We start from the raw sequence: 25,651 nt of genomic DNA, 5'->3' as shown, positions 1-25,651 counted from the left end.
GTGAGAAGTCTAGCGCGGTACAAATTAAAGAAAAGTTGACAATACGGAATTAAAAGTCATCGCGTTTGTCGTATAGTTTTGTCAATAGTTTTCCGTTACCTCTTAAGTGTAGGTGAAAATATGATACTGACTTCACAGTGCCTGTAGTATCCTTTACCTCAAGTTCTTTGGGGGTAGATGCGATGTATAATATCCCCGAGACCTGGGATTGTTAAACGATGATACGTCATCTACATAGCGGAAACTGAAATCAAAGGATCAAGCTAAACGATGTTCCTTCATTTGGATTAGATCAACATAAGAGTGACGGAATAGGTCAGTGAGTACAGAATTATACTCTATTCCCATTGGAATGCCAACCGTTTGTTGTTCACCACACTAGACAAATATGTTGTCGATAAAAAAAATTCCAGCATTTTGAAAATATCTTATTCGATGTATTTGGAAGATGATTTGAAACCGTTTTTTACAAAGTATAACGAATCTCTGCCAAGTACTTCATATCTGTATCTACGATGTATAATGTTTTAGTCAGGATTTTAAATGAGTATGGGGAAGAAAAGTATTAAAAGTGTGTGCTATTGTATCCTGATTATAATCTTGAATTGAGGGTTTCCAGAAGATCTTTCGAATTTTTCAGGATCAAAATGTTTTGTACACGTATATTTCCGATATCTTATAAACAAACCTTCAACATAGTATGGAATTAACTCGGGTTTATCCTTTAAACCCATAAAAAATACATCTGTGATAAAACTCTCTGTGAACGCTCTCGGAATCTCTGATTTTATCCCAAAAAAATCAGAAAATCCACGGTCGAATTCCTTTGAAATACGGACTAACACTGGCCTACCGTTTACCGCAGAACCAAACTACCCCTTTGTACAGGTATGACTAAAAAGCACCCAAAGACGCCCGAGAAGTACAAAATAACATTTTGTTTGTTTGTTTGTTTGTTTTTGTTTTTGTTTTTGTTTTTGTTTTTGTTTGTTTTTGTTTTGTTTTGTTTTGTTAAATAAAGTTCACATGAGATCAAAATATCTCTAAATCATTACAAAATTTATACGACACAATATCTTTTATTTCGGTTATCAGAGCTTATGTTTTACTTGTCGTTCTTACCCTGTGGACTTTAAGGTAAAGCTTATTCATTTATCTATTTATTTTCTTAATATTTTATCACATTTAAACAGGCGTCAGATTTTTGCCTAATCACAAAGTTTTGCGGTTGATCTTGAGGATCTTAAAAATATGCATTTTATTCTTACAGTACGTAAAAGTCGGAGTATCTTAATGATAACGGGGTATGATCGTTTAACGCTGAATTCGATGTAGTTAGAATAGGATTAGTTAAATTTCAGCTGTAAAGTTTTGGGTTGTGATATGAACACTCCATACGCAGGTGCTGAAGGGATGTTGCCACAAAAACATTCCTGTGCTACCTGGGTCATAGTCGGTTTTCAAAATACATGTAGCTCAATGGAGGTTTATAAAAAAATGTAATTTGTAATGCCGAAGATATATACTCTTCTTTTATTGAAACCAAAAAGGTTTGTTTCAGTAATAACATGTCTTTTATCATTAGTAGTATTCACCGAGCGCCTTCTAAACTCTCCAGGCTTTATTTCCTCCCCGGGCGTCTTCTGGTGCTATTTGGTAAAACCCCTTGTTGCAAGATGGCGACGTACTATAAACTTCGGTGCATTATTGCCGGTCACGAAAAGGATGTCAGAGCTCTAGCATCTATGGTTGTTCCGGATGGATCTTTCTTATCCGGTTCAAGAGACGTAACGGCAAAGGTCTGGGTTCCAAATGAGTAAGTAAAACAGTGTTTTTTTCTTTTAAAGCCTGTTTGGAAAATTGCTATGTCATCATGCAACTTTCATAGAATTACAGAACTGACTATAGAGACAATCCCTGTCAGTTTTCCGCTGTTTCTGATCCTGAAAATAATTTCGAAAATTACAGTCCAAATTGCTCTGACCAGTGACTTGGGTTGGGAAGAAGTTGCAGAAAGATATACTATAGTCCAATGTTATATAGTAGTGGCTCCTCGTCCACGCATTCATAGATGGGAGCTTATTCAGGCTCATCGACCTCACATCCGGTTTGTGTCAATAACATGCGGAATCAACCCAATTTATTAAGGAAATATTGTCGAACTTAACTGCAAATGTATAATTATTAATGGTTTAGCGCACTTAGAATAGAATGACATACCCCCTTACACCACGCTTCGTGAGCATAGTGGGGGGGGGGGGGTTACGTTATTGTACATATATCTATAGGTCTGTGATCATACTAGATAAACTGGACAGTTTTTTCATTGGTGTTATATACTAGTTGGGATGCGTATTTGATAGTGGAAGCAAGCCCTTGTACTTGAAAATTGATGTATTTTATGTTTGTCAAACGTAGAACAAGTCACAGAAGTTATATATTTTGTATTTATTTGTATAAATGAATTTCTCACCATTTCCACATTTAATACTAACACAATGTTATTGACTCAAACCAGACTGTGGACAATTAGCCTGTAGAGGCTCCCCATCCTCAAATGCACGGACGAGCAGCTACTGCCGTATTATACAGTGTTCCAGGATTCTTCATGGATGAAAATATAACCATGGAGGAATATTTTACAGCACAATTTTCACTAAAATGAAGCCCTCAAGAATCAAAGTAAAACAATGACTAGCAAAAATTTAGGGTAGAATGCACTGAATTAAATGAATATCATACATGTATTTTAACATAACCCATTTTTAAAACACCTGGCCGAAAAGCCATGTGAGCTATTACCATCACTATGTGTCTATTGTTGTCATCTGAACTTTTTCAAACAAATTCTCCTCGGTAACTACTCAACAGATTGTAACTAAACTTTGCATGAATGTTCCGTAGGGTATTATTAACAATTCTGATGTGGGGATTTTTCACCTGGCAAAAAATATGGCTGCTGTTACTTCTACCAAGTTATGCTCTGTGCCCTTTCATGGCAGTCTGCCCTTTTTTAATGTCCAATTTTTTTTATGAAAATGAATTGTTGATTTTGCTGTTTCATAATTATCTGCCATTTTTGTAATCAATATTTGCACAATGTACATGTAATTAATATTCTACCTGTTTATGTTGCTGATAACAGCTGGTTGACTCTTGCTATTTGAAAATAATTTTTGCATGTAGTAGTTGAATTTATTAAAACTCAACATAATTATCATAAATCTGTATTAATCTAGTACTAGGTGTTTATTGCTGTCTAAGAAGGTAATGGAAAGTTTTATGACAGGTAAATAATCACCTGATCAGGGTTACCAATGATGATGATTTTATGACCAGCCAATCATTGTAAACAAATGTCAGTTTCCTTCCTTCAAATTTTTAATCTTTTAAACTTTTCCGTATTTTCAGTAGTACAGTATTATTGCCAAAAATTATGCTTGCAATAGTTATGAGAAGTACAAATCTTAAAAGATTTTGGAAATTTGTTAACAGCAATCTGCAATATTTGTTACATTTCTTGAAACATGTTACCTCATCATATGCATTACATATAAAGAAGTAGTTGGTCAAGTTTTACTGGACATCAGCTGTCATTTTTCACTTGTTGTCGGTATATTCATTCTTGTTTTATATAAGATAATTATGTACTTTAAAGTCATGCCTTTCTTGAACATACAATGAAGATGAAACCTTTTAACGCTCCTGAAGAAACATTAATAAAATACAACTTTGATAATTTTTGTCAGCTCTGATTTGATGATTTAAACATATTTTATTCAATAAAAAAATTGAATAGAATTGGATAACAGGCAAGGCCTATATATAACCTCTCCATACAAGGCAACATATACAACTTGCAGATAGATGATATTCACATGACTTGAAAACACACACATATATATATAAGAGTACATTGATTGATAATGATTATATTCAAGCACTTTAAATTTAAAATAACAATTTATCCAAAAAAAATAATGGTAATTCTCTGTGCAATTTAAATTATAAATGTTTAACTTTTCCATTATCTTTAAATTAAGGAAAATGGAATTGATTTGAAATGATTTTTAATATCTAGCAATAATTAAATTAAAGTGCATGATATATATATCATTTATAATGCTGATGAATAGATCAATAAATTAGTATTTTTTTTATAAAATAAATATTTTATAATTAAATGTCTGTCAGCAATATAATGTTAAGGTCTAAGTAGACAGACTGCAGTGACCTCCTGTGGAGAGCATAATAATTGCAATATAACAAGAAATGATGATTATCTTCAATATGGTCCCTACAGTGCAGACAGTTTTGGTTATCAGTCAAGTGATGAAAAAACAAATGTTGATAAAGATTTGCTTGCTTCATTCCTCAAGCTCTGACTGGATATACATGTATTATACTTTTAACCTTCAAGTATGGTAAATTTGTAATGATATATATTTGTCCTAAAGCATTTTACTAATTGTCATGGTCTGATATGTCTATTGGCTGAAATGTCCAGCATTCAAAAGGAATTATTGGTTGTCATGGTCCGAAATGTCTTTTGGTCGAATCATCTGGCACTGGTTAATATTATGTTTCTTATAATTTGCGAAACTTCTTAAAAGATTTCTTTTATTGCATTTAGTTTCACTTCATTCTGTTTCATTTTGTATAGTTAAATTTTGTTTTTATAACGGTTTGATTCCTTTTTTTTAATTGATTTGTTTCAATTCTGTCTTTTATCAATTATTTTCATTTCATTTTGGTTCGTTTTCGTTTCGCAATTTTTATGTCCCAAGAATTATGGGTAATATTGATTATGTAACGTTTCGGCGCCATAGTGCAGACTATAAGGCCAACCCTATCTTGGAAAAGCTGTGATTCGATTTGTATTTAATTATCGAGACTAGCAAATATTTTCCGAGACTGGTTTGGTTCTCAATTGCACACATACAAGTGAACACAAATGAAGCTGCCATTATGCTGTTTTTCAGCTCCTGAAAGATCAGATACAAACCGTATATTGATGCTTTTTCTTGCCATAAGTATACAGAACCAAGTTGATAATACAAGCATAAACGCTCCCAAAAGGGAGCGTATAAACTAAGTCAAAAATGAATATACGTTATTTGTTCGATTGTTGTGGTCCGAAATGTCTTGGGGTTGTTTTGGCAATCGTATGGAATTATGGGTAATGGTATTTTCGTAAACATTTGTGCGCCTTCTGTTGACTGTTTTGACAAATCATATTTTGGAAAAAATATGATATGTTTTGAACTTAATCAAAAACGTTACTGAGACTGGTTCTGTTCTCAATCACTTTTTTCAAAGTGTACGAAAATGAAGCTGCCATTATACTTTTCTATAAGTTCCCGAATTTTCATGCACAAACTGGATATTGATGCCTTTTCTGCCTATAAGTATACATGACCTAGTTGATAATACAGCCATTTACACTCCCTTCAGAAGCGTACTAAAGAAGATCTTTATTGCAAAACTGTACATGTGTACATGTATCTTCCCTCGACATAGAGTGCAGTCTCTCTTAAAGAGGTATATAATATTTGAAGATGTTCATGTTTCATCAAAACAATAGAATTTGAGAATTTAAACTTCAGTATTTCAATTACATGTACATAAATTGGGGAGAAACTACTTGGAAAATGGGGTTTACAAACTCTATTTATTATTTTACATACATTATACGTGTATGTATATAAATATTGTCATAAAACACTTGGTTAACAGAAAAATCTCAAATTCAGATGGCCTTCCCTCACCTGTTTTTTCAACCATTCCAGTGAAACAGGTTCAGGCCCAAAATTTAAGAAAAAATGTCAGATTGTTGATTTTTGCTCTCAAAAATGAGCTATCATACAATGATTTTCATTGAGGAATAAAATTTTGGTGAGCAGATTGGCCAGAATTGCTTCTGTCTTGAACATAGCAAGATCTACTCTCTGACCAGTAATCATGATAATGAATGTTCGCTTATGCTTTATCAAATCACACACTTTCATATTAGGGATGATAAGTGATAAGGATGCCCATCCTTCCTTCCATACTTCCTTCAGTTAATCAGAGTGGTACCTATCTCTAATCTGTTATTCCTCCCACATCTATATGTATACCACTTAATTGAATTTCATGAAACTTCACAGTATCTTTGTTAGATGTTCTCATTGTCACAATTGTGCACCTCCTATTTTAAAATTATGATTCATGTCAATTTGGTGGTTTTATGTAAGCAAAGATCGACTTTGTCTATTATGAAAATGGGGACACTGTGGTTATCCATGTCTTATTCATAACTCCTTCTACATCTCTGGATGGAATTTAATGAAACTTTCACATAATCTTTATTATACATTCCTATTGTGTACCTCCTAATTTAGATTATGATCACAATCAATTTGGAGGTCAAAAGTGCATGTTAATACCAAATACTGGAGGGGCGGGTATTGATTGAAGTGAGCATTGCTTACAATTTTACTAGTTTTAAATTAATGTTAATTTGCCTTTCATGGAGGAGACCAAGCAAAATAAAAATCAGCCTCCAAAAATAGCATTTTTATTTGGACATTTATGTACATGTATTGTAGAGATACAGATTTTTTTATGGTTTTTTTACTTGCTGTAACTATTGCTTATGCTGGGCATCACATAATACCTGGACCATTCAAATTTGAAACGCATGTAGAAAAAGAACTACAACTTTTATGCCACCCACCAATGTTTTAAATTATTTAGAGTGACAGGCTCAATGGTATCATAAAACAAGGCTTTTATGAAATTTGAATTCTTCAAATCCAGTTACATGTACATTTAAATCTAGCATCACAATGTTTACATTGTCAAACTGGTTGTGATTATGTTACCAAGACAAATTTCAGTTGTTGGCAGTTTGACCAAAACCAGATTTACTGCTTCATTTTTGTGTCTAAAGTTTTGTTTAAGGTTAATGTCCTACTAAATGTTTGTTTATTTACAAATTACTGAAAAAATATTTTTGTCAACACAGAATACAGGCTGTTTTCTGAAACAAAATTATCTCAAAATTAGGCAATATTTCCAAGAGTCACATTTTGCCACTGCTTTTTTGGTTTCCAGTATGTTTATTTTAATCCCAAATCCAACAAGAGGACTATTTTGAAAACAAAATTACTGTAATTAAGCATTTGAGCTGTAAGTACTGATGCTCTGTTTTTGGAGAAAAATGCATTACAAATAAATATGTAAGACAACTCAGCCTCAAGAATACAACAGTTGAAAAAAAATTATGGCTAAATAAATAACAGGCTTGACCTGAACTCGAGTATGGTTGATGAAAATACCAGTTTTTATACAAATTCTTTATAACGAATTACATTGTAAATTTGTATTTGTTTTGACATTCCTATATAGTGTTGTAGTGATAAACCTTAAAATACATAATGTATTTCATTTTCATTCAAAGCAATCATTAGAAGAACAATGACAATAAAAATTGTAAAAACTCTACCTTATAAAGTAATTTTGTCTAACCTTGCCAAAACATGCTCTACATGTAAGTAATCCTTTAGCACCCCTAGGAGTTACCGTTAGTAGATCTGGTAGGTAACGAACAAAGTGCATGATCTGTAAACAGCATCAGTTTTGTTTTTGCAGAATATTCATTTTTATATACATTTGTATAGTTCATAATTTATTGTTTAATCTAAAAAGAATTAATCCTTTTTTGCAGGTCTGATAATGGTTTTCATGAAGGACATGTTATGTCTGGTCATAGTAACTTCATATCATCAGTGTGTTACATGCCTCCTGATGATAACTACCCACAAGGCCTCATTCTGACAGGAAGTAATGATTCCAGTATTCTGGCTTTTTCATTAAACTCCCCTGCACCAATATACAAGCTGGAAGGACACAAAGACAATGGTATGTTGTATAACTTCTGCTTTCAGACATGATTTTTTACGCTTTTTGGCAGGATTCTGCTATTTCACATGATTTTACAAACTTTGTGGCCGAATACAACTTGCCATTCCATGTGGCTAATCATTTTACTGACTTTGGGGGAAAAAAATTCCCTGACAATAAAATTGCAGAGAAATTTTATTGTAAAAGGACTAAATGCACCCAAATCATGAAGCATGTTATCATACCAAGTCTTGAGGCTACAAACGTACAGTGATTGAAAACATTCCGTATTTTATGTGATGAAAGCAATGGTAGGGGTGCCAAAAAGTTCTCTGCTACTCTTGTTCGCATTTTTAAAGATGGAAGCAGGTCCATCAAAACCAGATTCATTGACATGCCTGTGATGAACTTTGGAATAGGGCAAAATCTATTTTATGCCAGGCATCACTTCTGTGAATACATGAATAATTCATTTTGTTGATTCATTTGTATATCATATATTTATGGTTTTGAAAAAAAATATTTAAAATCCTCTGTTTTTGTTAAATTTATAACATAAAGAAATATGTCGATAATGTCGTCATGCAAAATCTCCGCAATTTTATGATGGATTGCAGGAGATCTCCCACAATTAAGTTTGACTAGGTTAACAGGTATCTGATTAATAAAAATTTACCTAATATTTCTTAGTGATGTGTACTTGTACATGTATAAAGACATGATTTTTTTCCTATTTAAATAGCAATCTCAAAAGTTACAGATTTTTGTCTGAATAAGCAGAAAAGAAGTGTTTTTTCAACAATTGTTTGTATCATTTCAAAGAATTGTAATCTTTATTTTATTACAACATGTGCTCAATAAGTACAGCGTACTATGATTTATTTATTGCAGTGTGTGCCCTTACAAGTGGAAAGTTTGGTACACTATTAAGTGGTTCCTGGGACAAAACTGCCAGAGTATGGTTAAGGGAGAAATGTGTAATGAAACTTGAAGGTATAAACATAGAATATATATCTGTTGTTAAAATGATTAAATAAATATAAAACTATGTAAAGATTAGCGTGGAATTTGAATAATACAAATGGTCTTAGTTGTTAATAATTTTAGAAAGTAAATGACAAAACATTTAATGCCTTTTTGTTAAAACATTTACCAAGTCTTGTTAAGTTTTGAAGGAAAGTCATATAAAATACAAAAAAATAGCAAAATCAGAATTTTTGTTTGTTTGTTAGGGCATCAGGCTGCTGTTTGGGGAGTTGGAATCATGCCAGAACAAGGATTCATGGTGACTGGTTCTGCTGATAAAACCATCAAGTTATGGAAAGCTGGCAAGTGTGAGAGGACATTTACAGGTACATAATGAGTCATTGTAATTATCGCTTTTTGTATGTAGTTACTAACTCAGACATGATTTCTTCTGCGTCAAAGCTGAATTCTGTTGTTTTTTTTTTTCAAAACTGGATTTTACTATAATTAGGATTCTTTTTTTACTGTATATTAACTTCTGATATTGCTAATTGCCACTTTATTTGTTGACCTTGTAAAGTCACATCTGCTAACTCATCAAGTATGAAACCAATAGAAGCTGATCAAAAGTAATCACAATGTTTGTATAGTCTTTGCTGGGTTATAGTTTCCTATTGACACTCCTACCTTATTGGAGTATCATAATTATAATACAATAAAAACTATCTAAACTGAATCCAAAACAAAGTTGGTTTGGTTTAGACAGATGTTGGGTTTTCTCACGTTCAAAATATATTTAAATTGTTATAAATGGACTTTGAAAAGTGAATGGTTTACATTGTAAACAGGTTTTTGGAGTAGTGATGGTTTGGTTAAGACAGGTTTTACTGTAGTGTAATTACATGTGCAAAACTGAATCTGCAATTTTCTTATGGTTTTATTAATATTTCTAGGTCATGAAGACTGTGTTCGGGGTATAGCAGTTATTGGAGCTGGTGAATTTCTCTCCTGTTCTAACGATGCCACAATCAGAAGATGGGCTGTCACTGGCGACTGTTTACAGATTTATTATGGACATGAAAACTTTGTGTACGGACTTGCCATCTTACCGAATGGTCAAGACTTTGTGAGCTGTAGTGAAGACAGAACGGTGCGGGTATGGAAGGAAGGGAAATGTTTTCAGACTATTCGTCACCCATGCATATCTGTCTGGGCTGTTAGTGTACTTGGAAATGGTGATGTCATCTCAGGGTCAAGGTAATTGATTTTTCAACTCAGGGCTTATTGTAAATTTAGATCATAATGATAAAGCGCTATTGATTGCAAATGAATAAATTGAGCAATTGAGTAAAATTGTTATTTCAGCAGATTTTTGTTTTTGTTTCTCTTTTTTTTTTTTTTGCTTGGTTTCTTTTGTTTTTGTTTTGAAATTTTATTTTACTGTTAGGGTTCTTTACCTTTTAGAATATTTACATGTATTTCTGATTTTGCCAATTTCTGCTTCCATTTTGTTCCTCATAAAATATTGCCAAAACTATTAATATCTGCATAGCTTGTGACTATGAATGGATTTAGGGTCAAAATAGGAGACAACAATAGTAATTACAAACAAACAATAGTTATTTCAAACAGTTTAGGTTTCAATTTAAAGGTAAAAAAAATATACATCTATGTTTAAAAAATAATAATTTTTCATCTTTTTCTAAGCACTACAATATTTTTTAGCCCAATCAGTAGTGTCATAAAAGCCATTTTCTGGTCCAAAATAATGAAATATTTCTATAAATCGTGATTCCTACATGTATTTTATTCCACACTGATGTATTTCAAAATAGATTGTTTAATTGAACAAAACACATTTTGTATATTTATATAGCCATTCTATTTGTGCAGCATCTCCAAAATATGACAATAGTAGAACATCTAGGGGTTCTATTTAGTAGTGGTCCGAGGTCCAGAATCTTCTTTTCAGACCTTGGACCTTTCAAATTTCATTTACAAGGGTTCTGGACCTTCAAATCTTTTAAGTGACACTTTTGTGTAGACTTGCTTTTCTCTTAAATGGACCTTTTACTTGAAACTTACAAATGTCTGGGACCTTCAATTCTTGAAAGTAAATTTGAACCCCCATCATTTGGTGAATTACTTGTAATCTGAAAGATTTCATCCATACATGTACATTGATTACAACTATGTCCGCATTTAAATATACATAGTTAAATATACTGTCATTATGACTTTTGTTTCAAATGTCTTTTTTTTCTAAATTTCATGCATGTATATGAATACTTTCATTCATGTTCAAGAACATATTTAAAGCAATTTTTGACATTTAAAAGAAAATTACAATTTACAAACAGCATTCAAAATATTTGCAAATTGCACTTCAGGAAAGTCATATACATAAACTACTATTTTGTAACTCCTTATGACAAACTGTAATGTCTATACATGTTGTAATTTTGATACTTTGGGTTGTTTGATCCTCTTTTTGACTCTTCTTTTATGTATTTCAGTGATGGTATGATAAGACTATTTACGACTGAGGGAAGTAGAGTTGCTACAACAGAAGAGTTATCTGCCTTTGATAAAGAAGTATCTACAGCTGAAGTACCTACACTAGTTGGAGATATAAATATATCAGAGCTTCCAGGTCCAGAGGCACTTATAAACCCAGGTCTGATACATTTTTTCAATAGTTATTTTTATACCCCCTGCATACTTTGTTCATAGGGGATACATAGGAATCATCCTTTCTGTCTGTCCTCACTTCTTGTAAGTACATTTCCTCCAGAACCAATCAAGATTTTGATGAAATTTTATTGGAAGATTGATCATTATAGATGGATATGCTTGAAGGAATATACTTTGAAGTTAGGGGACTCCAAAGGGAGATAATTGAACTCAAATGTTTTACATTTAACTCCATTGGAAGCTTGCTTCTAATATTTCTAGTACAATTTATTCTTCAATTTCATTTGAAGTTTAGAGATATTTTATAAACACAGAAACAAACTCTTAAAAAATCTAATCAGACAAGCTTACAATTATGATTCTTACCTTTATTTCATAATTTCAGAAATAAAAAAATAGAAATCTTCCACATAATCTTTAACTATGCTTTCTTAAAATTTCAAATTTAGGTGCTTGTCATTATCTGAAAAATATGAAATTTTAGTCAACTAAGGTGGTCGAAGCAAGAATTCCTTCCAATATATTTGTTTGTTTTTTGTTGTTTTGTTTTTTTGGTTTTTTTTTATGCGGCTTGAGGTTCGGCTTGGGATATTTTTTGTCCCTATTTAAATTCTTCCGACTACAAATGATTATCAATGTAAATTTAATTTTCTTTAATGAGCTGAACAGTTTTTAGTGAGCTTGGGTTACTAGGCATAAATATCAACTGAAAATTAAAAGTCCTCATTCATTCAGTACAATGTCTAATGAAATTCAACTACCCTAAGGTGCCCCATACTATCCACACTTCATAGGAATATATTGAGGTCAATGACACGTATAATACACAACTATCAGTGTACAATGATGATTGAACAGAGGAATAAAAACGCACAGACCATTTCAAAACCCCAGAAACTGCAAACATTGATGAATATTATACTGAATCCTGTCTGAAATATGAAATATGGGATTTTCTTTCATAGAAAGGTCAGGAAATTACTTGACTATTTATAGATGAGAAACACGTGGTTTTACTTATAAATACACACGACGTAAAGAAGGTCAACAAACAAGATAAACACAATATATATTATTATTTATTGATAAAAGAACAATACAATGTGAAGGTCTATAACAATTAAATACCAGATCAGAAATGTTGAACAGTGATATCCCTGGTTGGTCCACAGTATCGTCGTCTTACCTGAACTCACACTTCCGGTAAAATCGTAATTTCGGTTATAAGAATAGCCCGGTTATTTGCATAATTTTTACTGGCAAATAGGCTATGCAATTAAGCGGAATCTACTGTAATACTTTTGTAATTTTGAAACACTAATGTTTAGGAAACAAAGATGGACAGACAAAAATGGTAAAGACCAGCGAAGGAAAAGTAGAACTATATCATTGGGAAGCTGCATCATCTCAGTGGAAGAAAATTGGAGATGTTGTTGGATCCAGTGGTGGCACACAAGCTACATCAGGAAAAACTCTTCATAATGGAAAGGTTAGTTTAATGTTCTATGGCTGTGATATAAGGTTTTGAATGTAATATACTTATCTTTAGAAGACAAAATTAAAACTTGACAGTTAATTAAACTTTAAACACAGCTATGTTTATAGTTGTCCACTCATATATGATAATTTTATTTTCATGCCCCTACGACTTAGTCAGGGTTTATTGATTTATCCATTATCTGGCTATTTCTTCCTTAATCCCAAAGTTCGTGAGATATGGGTTTGAAATTTTGTAGGATGTTTATACACAGAATGAAGATATGCAGGGCCAAGAGAGTTTGATTTTTTAAAAATATTGCATAAATTTAAGATCGCCAACGATAGAAATTTTAATATTCCATATGGGTAATTTTACTAATAGGGGTACAGGGTTTACTTCCAATTTTGCCAATTTCTGCTTTGTTTTTTGACCTCATAAAATCAGGTCTGTTTATACTCCTCTCCAGGCATAGAAATTAACTTTTTGACCCACAAGGAATTTTTTGCTTGGTGTCATTTTTTTACTAGCAAAATATGTTACTTAGGCAATTTTCAGAAGCAAAACCAAATATGTCTTCAAAATTCAGCAATTTTTCAAAAGTGTATGGCTTTTAACACTTCTAAATTTTATTTTTTCTATAACTGATTTGTCCTCTTCTCTTTTGACTACAAAGCTTAGTATCAATAATTAAGCTGAATCAGCTGTATTAATGATTATTTATCAGTCATCAAGAACACATTAACAAATATATTAATCTCAATTCGTAAATGACTAGGATAGTGTATTGTGTTGAGTCAACTAGAATTTTGATAAGAAAGTAAAATAACTTTGGAGGTTAATTAGTTGTCAAATGTTTTAAAAGTGTAACATTTCACATGAGTTTTTACTGGTGAGGCCATAAGGTACAATTGTAGACCTTTTTCTACTCTGATCAGATTATGACCTTTTGAAAAGCAGGAGGTATACATGTATGTATGTAGTAATCATACTGTCTGTTCATTTGTCCATCTATTTATCTGTCCCCAGTTCTAATCTGCAACTCCTCTGAAACCACTGAATGGAGTTTTATGAAACTTCCACAGATTTTTTATAACATGATGCCATTTTGCAATTCTAGTTTGTTTCTCCCTCTGAATGACATTTGGGATTTTCTGATGCAAACATGAATGCTGTCATGAAGGGGGACCCCCCTCTTATCTGCTACTTCATAAAAGCACTGAATGTTATTGGATAACTTTCACAAATGCTTTATTACATGATGATATTGCGCCTCTTTTATTTGGTTTGTTCATCAGAATGACTTTTGGGCTTCCTGATGCAAAAAATGCACTAAATTCGACTCTGTCTTTAGTCAACCAAGAGGGACCATCTTCTTATCTGCAACTGAATGGAATCTGATTAAACTTTCACGAATTCTTTATAATATGATGACATTTTGTACCTCCTGTTAGGTTTCTTATATGATTTCTGAGGAGGGGAGTGGAGTATCACCATGTGAGTTTTAAAAATCAACTTCAAGCTTTTTGAATTCTTAACTTCCGTAGGTGATGAAATTTCATATTTTAAAACATTACAGAGTCTAATAGAAATAAGGAAGTTGAATGCAGCTGACAGTATACTTATGTCAGATATGGTTCGATTTATAAAGCTTCCTTTAACATTTTTTTTTTCAGGAGTATGATTATGTATTTTCTGTTGACATCCAAGAAGGAGCACCTCCATTGAAGCTTCCATATAACATCAAAGATGACCCTTGGTTTGCTGCCCAGAAATTTCTGCAAGATAATGAATTAAGTCCCATGTTCCTTGATCAAGTTGCTAACTTTATTATTGAGAATACAAAAGGTGTAACTCTAGGGCAGGGTGCTCCTCAAGTTAGTGATCCATTCACAGGTAGGTTACAAATTTCTGTTTTTATCTGGTCTGCCATTTATTCTTCAGACATTTATCATCCTTATCACATCTGTCTGATTATAAACCATATTGTACAATGTATAGGAATCATCAAAGTCTGTTGGAAGTGGCAAAGTTAGGAAGCCTTGTATAAAACCTTAATTTCTACAGTAATAGAAAAGATGCTCAATTATGCTGAGAGCATAGGTTTTTTTACCAAAGTATGTTACTGGTGATTGACAAAGGTTTAGGGGCATAAGACTATGAATTTGGCTAAAACAATATAAAAATAGTAGGAAAATGAATGTTTTGTGACGTTAGATCATTTTAATGACACTCATAATGGTGCCACAATTATACATCATTTATCAAAAACTGCTGAGAATTTGAAATTTTGTTGTTTTTTTCTGACTTTTTTACATCCAGAAAAATTATATCCGTACTCAAGAAACAACATAACATTTTCACAAATGATAAACTATGCAATTATAAATGTATTCACTAAATATGAAATAGTTTCTTGGGTGTGGACACCATTATCTTGCAAGAAATTTGACCTTGAAAATGACCAAAAAGTACAAAATTTACAGAATATCTTAATTTTGGTAAATTTCAAGCAATTCTTGATTTCCTTATATTGCAAGATTTTTCAGAAGTCCACATGTTTTCTCATTTGTGATGGAAATAAGTCTCCAGATTATACAATTAACAATTTCAACACTTGATGATTAATTATCAGTTGTCTTTTAGGCCAAAGAGAGCCGTTAACACCCCCTTCTCCTTTAGATAATTTAAGTTAATATACTAAACATATCATGTAGCATGTCATTTTTGTACAACCGCAAATAATTTGCACTCATATAATGTAATTGCAAAGTCATTAACGTCATCGTTTTCTGGGGTCACTTCGTTGCTGTGCGATAACTTGAGTTGTGGTTGACTAATTGTTCTGAAATTTTTATATGATTTTACTTAATACTAAAGAAAGGTTCCTATTTAATTGGTGGCACCTGCTGTTTTAGAAAAAAGGGGCCACAAAAGGTAAAAATAGGTGTTTTATTAAAACCCATGTAGATTGGTTTTTTTTCTGAAATTAATGATATTTTCAGTCGTTCATGCATGTATGAACGGATCTCGGGGCTCCCAAGGGAGTGGAGAGATCCAAGGTGTTTTCAAGGGTTCAGTCAGACTCAGTTATAAGTTTCTTTCCCCGAGCTGAAAATTACTCCCTTTAAACAAACTTGACCGGTAAAATCAATATTCATGTAATAAATTATTCTTATGGCGTTATTATGCTGTTCATTTCGTTGCCACATTCTTTCGGACTACACAGCCGCCATGTTGATTTCAAGTTGACTGGCGTACATGCATGTATGAACGATCTGGCAACAACGTTCTTGACCAATCATAAACAGCTATAAGCATGAAGAATCTCATGATTAGAATTATTAATTAATAAACCAGATGCCAATAAATACTATAAATTTTAGAAGTTCTTATGTCATCATCAACAGCTCAATACATTGAAATAAAAAGTTAATCAAATTCTGTATTTCGGATCAAGATTTAATTCATGTGAAATGTAGCCATGTTTAGAATGTATTAAAGCATCTAGATTATTTGTGTGATGTAATCTTCATAAACTAGAAGGAGTTAAAAGCATTCTTTACAATATTAACATTTCCTTTCTGTAGCAGGACAACAACCTATGATAGAGGAGAATTCTCAGCTTCATGTTAGCACCACTGGCGTTGTAGGAATCAAGTCCTTTGATACTGATGATAAAGCATCAAGCTTAATTCTGACTAATGGAAACTTTGGATCAAAAGTAATTGTGCCAGTCTACATGAGTCCAAAGGGTTCCACTACAGAATTAAGAGAATGTTTTGTAGGCAGTTCATCAAGTCAGATTGTGTTGAAAGACTTGCCTGAAGAGGATGTAGATAAAGATTTGATTGTTGACCAGGCATCAGATGAGGAGGTTGATTTAAGACCAGGGTTACAGATAAAATCACACTCTGTTGGATTCGGTATTAGACTACCTCCTGAGGCTGAGCTGGCAGTACGGATGAAGAATTTGACAATAAAGGACAATGACATTTATCATATACAAATGATTGATGGAAATACTGCCTATGTAAAGGTTATAAAAATGAAGAATAGCAATAATCTGGAGAGGGGTTCTGTAGCCCATGAAATTGTAGTGGTGTCTAATGAAACTTGGGGTATTTCTATAGTTCTTAAACTGATAGAGAAACAAGCAAACAATATCAATGAGGTGCTAGCAATGGTAGATCTGAACCCTACACATGTAACACCCAAGTTGGTATGTGTTTCTGAATTGAAGTACGTAAAATATTTTATGGAGTATGTAAATCCAAGTAAAACTTTACAACATGTTATGGACCATTCTATGGGAGGTCTGTATATGAAAGATCCTCAGTTGGGAAGAAAGTTTGTGTTCGACACATTTGCCAAGAATTTGTCCTACATAAGGATCTGTCATTCCTATGGATGGTCTCATGCTGACCTTCATGCTAGTAATATTCTTGTCAGAATAATTGATTCAAAAATTGACTTTTGTATAATAGATTGGGGTCTTGCAATAAACTTAAAAGGCATTGAAGGTAAATCCGAATTTAAAACAGCTGACTTTCGTGAGGTCAAAAAATGTATAATTAGTTTGACAAAACGTTGTAAAGTTGAAGGCAAGAGGCATAGGCTTTTTGATGAATTAGATATTAAGTGGTTTGAAAATAATTTTGATCCTGATACCCTCGACGAGCTCATCCCTAATGATGTCAGAGGTATTGAGTTCACTTCAGAGGAACATCAGAAGCTAATTGGATTTATTTTCAATGACTGTGATATGACAGAATTGTTTGAGGGTACAGACATAAACAGGGTATACCAAACCTTGTTTAGTCCCTTGGTGAGAGGGTCAGAGAGTGTACAAATCAGCAAAAAATGTCTGCCTCCACGCCTTTAGAGTTTTCTACTACAAAATGTGTATGATAAATAGTGAAGGAACTTGTTAATAAGATGTAGTGTATTATAATTTTTATAGCAAGAGTGGAAATGGTGAATATGTCAAAGAGTCAACAACCTCACTGGGATGGAAAATGTTTTATATTTTTCTTTTTTTTATGTAATCCATTGAATATTTGAATGATTTTGTGATTAGTTATAAAATGTATTTGTTATGTAAAATTTATTGCATTGCACTGTATGAATAGTTCCGGAAGTTATGTTTTTTCTCTAGTGCTATACACCCCTGACGTAGGCCATAGAGCCAGAAATTTGGTTCTCACTTTCTTAAATTTTTTATGTTTTATTTGTTTATTATTTGTATTTAGTTCAATTTTTACCTTTTAAATGTGACTACTTTTCACTTGTTTATTATTACCTGCAATACTCTTGTAGTTAGAAACAAATCAATTATATTATTGACTTGTAATATTATTCACTTATTTAGAATGATGAAAAGTATACTTTAATATGTAAATAACATAAATCTCAGGTCGTAAATAGATTTGTCATCAATATTTTTTTATGTACATCGTAAAATGTTTAAATCTATTTTTAGTACATTAATTGAGATGTAAAACAGGTCACATGTTTGTGTAAAGTAGATGAATAAATATAGTAATACCTGTTTCATCTTGTTCATTAGCTTAGTGGTTGTTATTGTATTTTTTTTGACAAACTCATTGGTTTAAAGATTACTGTGAAAGTACTTTAATTCATGGATACCAATTCTCGTGGATTAGGGAAGAAACACAAGTTCGTAGATTTTTGAATTCGTGGTTTTGAGGTTTTCAGTATATTCATCAATAGAAATCTCCTTCTTGTTGGGAATCAGATTTCGTGGTTTGGCCTACCAATGAAAACCATGAAAAATTGGTACCCCACGAATACATGTTGTAGTATTTTCACAGTGTATCTTTTTTTTTATCAAAACTATACAGTCAGCTGAAGAAAAAAAAAACTTTCTTATAGTTTATACCTACTGTAATAATTTAACTCCTTTCTTCTAAATATTAAAATGAAACATTAAATGTAAATCTGCTTGCATTAATTTGTTTAAAAAGTGATTTGAGGGACATCAATCCATGAAGCCAAATTCATTATTTCTGTAAACCAATTGACAGTACAACCTAATTTCTCCGAGATTACACAGAATTTCCTCTGGGGTTACACAGAATCTCTGGGAAAACACATAACTTCCTTTGGAGTACACCAATACAAAGATACACAGAATTTCTTTGGGATTTGAGCAGTTTAGCAGCTGATGGAACTGAATCACTCTGTAACAACTTGATGGAACTGATTGGGAATAGAAACATGACCGACTCACTTTGTAACAACTTGATGGAACTGATTGGAAATGGAGACAGGACTGACTCACTTCGTATCACTGATTCACCTAACTTTCTATAGTCCTCTAAGAGTCATCGAGAGTTATACAAAAGTGCATTACCATCAAGAAAGATTGTAAATTCACTTTACTTCTAGAAAGTGACAGAAAATTAAATGAATAAAACCACCTGTTTTTGTCTCAGTTTCTCAGAATCATAAGTTTTTTAAAATTGGGAGGTGCGTACATCTCAGATAGACTTTGTTTGTATTTTTTGATGACAGATTTTTTATTCTATTTTCTTGTGTATTTTAAGGTGGGGGCAGATATGTACCTAATGCTATAGGTGGCCAAACATCAGCTGGTGGGACTGATCCATTTACGGGGGGAGGCAGGTATGTGCCAGGCCAGTCCAGTTCACAGAGGAATACTGCTAATGGAATGGATCCTTTCACAGGTATGTACCCAGTAGATGAAAATTTAAGTTAAATCAAATAAGCTTTTAGGTTAATAATATAATTTTTGTCTGTGCTTATAAGGGTTGGAATAGGTCTTGACCAATGGAAATATGCTACACTTTTTTGACACATGCCATATGCAACCACTTCTTAACTACATACATCATTTCTGAAGTATGTCACTTCCCATTTTGTGCTATTCATATTTCAGAACGTCTACATATATCAGACGTAACTGACACTCCATCCCTATTACACAAAATACATGTATAATTGTTTTAACAAGAATATCTTTCGTTCAGTTAATTGAGTGATAAAGTACTTGAGTTTGATGTTACATAGTGTTTTTTTTTGTTGCTACCAGTATATTTCAACAAACTTCCCAAACATTCCTCTGGGTAAACACAATTGACCCCAAAATGATTGAAAGATAATTTTGATTATTATTTTTAGTTATAACTGTCAAATGATTCCCTGTGATTTTCTATAACTATGATGTTAATTGTTTGGTAGGTTCCAGCAGCTACCAGTCTAAATCTGCAGCATCATCTAAAGAAAATACATACTTCCCATTAAAGACATTTGTAACATTTGATACAGCTAACCCACAACAAATAATGGGTAAGAAACTTGTTAGATGTGTCATTCATTCTAATATTGTAAGGGCATTACATTTTTCTAGACACTTATAGTTGAACAATGGCCTGTTGTATTTGACAGATATTTATTGAAAAACCTTTAAACTGAAATTCTTTCCCAAAGTTCTGCCTTTTTTACTTGTTTAAAATGTTTTGTTAAAATGCAAGGTTATAAATGGCACATTTAAACATTTTCCCATTGAATAAGATTGACAGAGTTTTTCCTTTAGACAAAAATGTTAAGATCATATTATTACTACAGCACAAGACTTGTCATCAGGAAACTTATTGTTTATTTATTGGTTTGCAGGTAAATTGAAAGAGTTTAATATGAAGATGGATCAAGCGATGCAGGTAGAGGAGAGTGATATAGAGAAGCTGCCTGCTCTAATGGATGGTACAAGTACAGATAATCTGAACACACTAGACAAGATATTACAATGGCCGAATGGTAAACTTCTAATTGTTTTGAAAAACAAGATTTAAGAAAATAATGCTTTGAATGATTTTGTTACATGTGTCACAAACAGTGAATGCAGTTTTAGTAGCTGCTCCATCATGCTTAGGAGAAACCTACCTTGTGTAATTTGTAACTCAGGAAGTATTAAAGCAATATTTTTCAAATTTAACACAGTGTTTATACTTGGGGTATACATAATATTTTAATTTTTGCGAAATTCTCAATAGTTCAGTGTTATCAAGCAACATTGTTCATTTTGTATAACACAACTTGGTATTATAGCCACACCCCCTAACTACTGAACTACTTCAATGGTGTATCCCACTACACTAAAAGCATATATGACCATTATAAATGGTACAATCGATTGACAGTTGACAGTATTGATCCACATTTGAATTTTGTTGATTTCATATCATAAAAATAATATATTGTGCTTTTATTTTCGTTTTCTGGTGTTTTTGAATTAAAATATATGAATTGTTTTATAGTACTGGCAGTGTCTTAGATCAAGTCAAATCATTCGATAACAATATTGATAGTCAATTGTATGATTTTTATTGTTTTTGTATTCTGTATATGAATCTAATATTTGGGTACTTCCTTCCTTATACGAACTTTTATAGACGTACATTTGTACTATGAATTTTTTTAAATTTTTTTTTCAGAAATGGTTTTTCCTGCCATAGATGTGTTAAGAATGTGTGTAAAGACATCATTGAATAAAGTCATATGTGACAAGGATGGCATTATAGACAAACTTATACAATTCATTTCCTCAGGGATACCAGCCAATCAAATGTTATCTCTTAGAACATTGTGTAACATGTTTAAAGGAGAAACTGGGGAAAAGTTATGTGTTAAACATAGAGATTTAGTTATTACATCAGCACTTAATTGTAAAGCTGCTTCCAACAAAAACATTCAAATAGCCTTGTCAACACTATTAATGAACTATGCAGTACACTTGCAAGATAAACTTGACCAAGAGGCTAAATCCCAATGTCTAATAGCGGCAGGCAATATCTTAGAAAACACAGAAATAGACTCAGAGGTTGGGTTCAGATTACTTGTGTGTATTGGAACTTTAATCGATAGTGATCCGAACATGAAGGAACTAGCTCGTTCTATAAATGCCAAGACTGTTATCTTTCCTTTAAAGAAAAGACAAGAGCCACAAAAATTAATTGATAGTGCTACTTTTATCTTCAATGTTCTTTAATGGAAAACTTAATGGAAATCTAATCAAGTTTAAAATGACACATCCAGCTTAGTAAAACTGACAGCTTCATGTTACTTTGACACAGTTTTAATAGTGTTAAAATTGAATGTATTGCATGTACTATGTTAAATGAATTTGTAAGAAGTTTTTGTGAACATCTGCTTTTCTATTATATATCCTGAGAGCTAATTTATTTAATCCATCCAAATTAAGGTCTGGAAAACGAAATCAAGGGAATCAGGATTTGAATGGTAGTCAAGAGAAATACAATCAAGATATTAATGATAAGACAATGAAAATAGACACACGTAACAAAGAATATGATACAGCCAAAATAATATGCACATAAAAACAAAGTAGATGAGCCATCTGGACTTGACAAAAACTGGCAGCATGGATCAGGTGCACCAGTAGGGTAAGCATCTACTTTTCTATACTATTCAAGGACCAATTGTGTTTTATTTTCCCATTAAACTGATTCTAATATCTGTTTTTCTTCACTTTTCTATACATATGAGATTTAACAGAAGAACTGTCAATATATTCTCCACTGAACATACAGCTGTCCTGACTAAGGGTATTAATATTTGTTTCATCTTCATGTTTTTCATTCTTCTTGTTCAGATCCGCCATCAAGTATGTGCTTAGATCTTGTCTTTGATATTTCATGTTGGTTGTGTTAAAGTTATCATTCTTCTGGGTACATCTTCGGTCACTATGGTGGTTGATATTGACAATATTGTCATAAACCTCTTCATTTTCATTGATATTTTCTTCATCTCCTCTCACAGTAGTTGACCTAGTATCACTGAAGCTTTGAAGGTCATTAGGTCTTGGTGGTAGAGAAGGTCGCAAGCTAGAGGTCACAGAGGACCAATCATTAAACTCCTGTCTGTATATTCTGGTGTTATCTATTTGTGTTTTGGATTTTGAAATGTGGTACATTAAGTCTGTTAGCTTCTTGACCTTCTTAGTTTTTAGTGCACAGCTAAAATGAAAAGTTAAAATTTATTAGAAACAAATTCTTAACAAAATTTACTTTGCACTTTTTCTTAACATTGCTTAATAACTTCCATGGTAAAAAAAAAGATTACAAAAAAAAATTTAGTTCAAACATACAGTTCAACATCACTGGAAACTACGGATAACATTCCTTACTCACCATATCAACAAGATAATGATAATCACTGTGAACACTCCTACAGTAGTACTTGCTATGTAAAACCCCATCAACACATCTAAAAAATAGAAATGTGTAAAGAATGATGAAATGTCTAAGTTGCAGATCATTCAGTTCATATCATTCAGTTCATATCATTGACTAAAACATTCATTATAATTTACTGTATTTTGCCGTTGGAAACTGGGAATAAAAAATCTACAAATTTGAGTGCAATGCAGACGCAGATTGGGGAGTAGATCCAGCGTGCACCTACTAAAATTGTGAGAAAAAATACAAATAAATCTTGGTTTTTCACAAATTCTATCACCATCATTTTTCTTGCCTTGCTTCGCTCGGCTTTTAATTCTGTTTAACCCCTTGAATCCGCCCATGCAATATACTTTGATTTTTATAACTCATTGTATTTTATGTTTTTTTTTCTCATTTTTTGTTCATGTAGTTTTCTAATTAGTTGTTAGTGTTCGTCTTGTTTCCAGAATTCACAGAGTACTAGGAACAAAATTTCTTGTTCCATAACTTTCTATATCGTTATGTTCTGTTAGTTTGTTGGTGGTTTAGTCTTGTTGTCTGTGACTTGTTTTGGCAATTCATCATCTATTTTGGTCGATCATCGGTATTTTATTTAATGTAGGGAATTGAAATAGTATAAGCTTTTGTTGTTTCATACCTTGATCAGTCATTTGTGCAACAAGTTTTGCTGTCGTCGTTTTTAAAGTCCCCACCGTACCATACGTCGACTTTCCCTTTGTGGTCCTTGGCATTGCTGATTTTTTAGGTCTTACTGAAACCGTTTCCTTATAAGGTCTTTGGTTCTGAGCTGGATGCGGTGATCTCACTTGGCTGGATTGAAACGGATCTATTGTTCCTTTTGAGATGATTCTGTGATGAGATACACGTGTTGTTGTTATGTACGCTGAGTTTGTGGACTGTTCAGAAAGTAACTTTGAGATTCTTGTAGTTGTAAATTTACCTGAATCATAAATCATATACATATGATTGCAATGGGGGGGTCCGGGGTCGGACCCTTTTTTTTTGGAAAATGTAGAAATTTCCTACAAAATTATAGCAAAAAATAATAAATAATTGCCGGAACACCCCTATTTCGAAAATCAGTGGATCCATTGTGATATTGTACTTAAGTAAGAAAAAACTTTTCATGCAAGAAAACTTTCTAAGGAGCAGTTTTTTTTTGTCTAGCCAAGATCCATAAACCTCTCACAATATTGGCTTAATGAGTACAGTGCTTCTTAAAAGCATACTTTTTCGGAATTGAATAACATGTACCTGTGATAGATGTTTGTAATTTGCATTCTTCCTTTGTTCTGTTGTTTGGCATACATACAGCCTTACACCATGATTTCGTTGCCATAGGAATCTGTTCATCTCTACACTGTATCTCTTGAACAGTTACATGAATTCGAATTTGAAGCCTATTGTTTGTATATGTTTTGCTCCGAGAAAAATGTTGGAAGCAAATCGTATCGGTTTCAACAATCCCAGTTGTATGTTGAACTGTTTGATTATAAATGGCGTATTTATGACTACAATCGTCTGTTGATATTTTAAGGATGTCGTAGACTGTCCTTGAAATTTGTCCTTGGTATCCATTATACACAAACTTTCCCAGGAACGGTAAATTTGATATTTCATATTCTAACTTTAATTTTGTGGCATTTTTAAAATGCAGTTTCCATTGGCAACTTTGCTGTTTGTTACCTTGGTAACTGTTAAAAGATTCCATTATCATAATATCTTCGTTTGTTTTGACAGAAATCCTTGAATACTTGTCGCACCAACCTGTATTATCAAGACATTAAAATAAAATTGTGTGTTTTGACGTGAAACATGACCAGAAAGGAATATAATTCAAGAAATAATTATGCGAATTCGTTATTTTGCGTTGTATTACCAAATCAACCCAATATATTTTAGATTCTACTTTTTTCTTTTTTCTTGTGAAAAAAAAAACTGTGCCCCTCTTTTTGAAAATCCCTGGGTCCTTCACTGCTTATCTGGAGAAACATTCGCGTTATAATGCCCATTGTCGGTTTTTGTTTTGTCGTATAAGTCTTTTTCAGTTATATCTTTCGTATTAGTTTTGCCCTGAAGGGGTGAATTCATCTTAAAATATGTATGCATTAAGTAGATTATATACAGCAACCTTATGATCTGCGTGAACTATACTAGCCTTTAGAAGACTTAATTTACGCTCCTTAAATAATATAAAATCTTACCATTTTCGGTTAGTCCGTCAATAAATACAGTGGAATAAATGCAGATAATGGCAGTTATTCTTTCCATCACTTTTCATTTTGTCAATTCTTGTCTAAGGCTATCATTCACCTGCCTTTAACATATCTACCTGAATATATAATGGCCCTTTCTTTCGATATAAACCCAGAAAAACATTGTC

The 25,651-nt window shown here is 32.5% G+C and overlaps 2 protein-coding genes across 3 annotated transcripts; one reads left to right on the top strand and one right to left on the bottom strand.

Annotated features, from left to right (window-relative positions):
• Positions 1 to 1,654: 1,654 nt before the first annotated feature.
• On the top strand, positions 1,655 to 22,210 carry LOC148628815 (phospholipase A-2-activating protein-like). Of its 2 annotated transcripts, XM_088595051.1 has the most exons (12): positions 1,658 to 1,816; positions 7,712 to 7,905; positions 8,779 to 8,880; positions 9,120 to 9,239; positions 9,807 to 10,110; positions 11,370 to 11,530; positions 12,876 to 13,036; positions 14,701 to 14,920; positions 19,594 to 19,734; positions 20,249 to 20,356; positions 20,684 to 20,824; positions 21,502 to 22,210. In XM_088595051.1, the coding sequence occupies exons 1-12, from the start codon at positions 1,677 to 1,679 to the stop codon at positions 22,053 to 22,055; spliced, it is 2,346 nt and encodes a 781-aa protein (XP_088451177.1). In that variant the 5' UTR covers positions 1,658 to 1,676; the 3' UTR covers positions 22,056 to 22,210. The 2 variants fall into 2 exon arrangements, with proteins under 2 accessions (XP_088451169.1, XP_088451177.1); XM_088595043.1 differs by lacking the exons at positions 19,594 to 19,734; positions 20,249 to 20,356; positions 20,684 to 20,824; positions 21,502 to 22,210 and adding an exon at positions 16,615 to 19,578 and having other exon boundaries at positions 1,655 to 1,816.
• A 132-nt stretch (positions 22,211 to 22,342) lies between these two features.
• On the bottom strand, positions 22,343 to 25,611 carry LOC148628814 (uncharacterized). The gene is made up of 5 exons (XM_088595065.1): positions 25,473 to 25,611; positions 24,523 to 25,035; positions 23,906 to 24,208; positions 23,218 to 23,293; positions 22,343 to 23,043 (listed from the first exon to the last, which is right to left on the bottom strand). Exons 1-5 carry the CDS (start codon positions 25,537 to 25,539, stop codon positions 22,536 to 22,538), a joined length of 1,467 nt encoding a protein of 488 aa, XP_088451191.1. The 5' UTR covers positions 25,540 to 25,611; the 3' UTR covers positions 22,343 to 22,535.
• Positions 25,612 to 25,651: the final 40 nt, after the last annotated feature.

The sequence above is a fragment of the Perna viridis genome, chromosome 1 (genome assembly GCF_037379345.1).
Source record: "Perna viridis isolate PV_CMFRI_1.1 ecotype Kerala chromosome 1, ASM3737934v1, whole genome shotgun sequence".
In the NCBI taxonomy this organism is placed as follows: Eukaryota; Metazoa; Mollusca; class Bivalvia; order Mytilida; family Mytilidae; genus Perna; species Perna viridis.
This window is presented reverse-complemented; position numbering and strand designations above follow the sequence as displayed.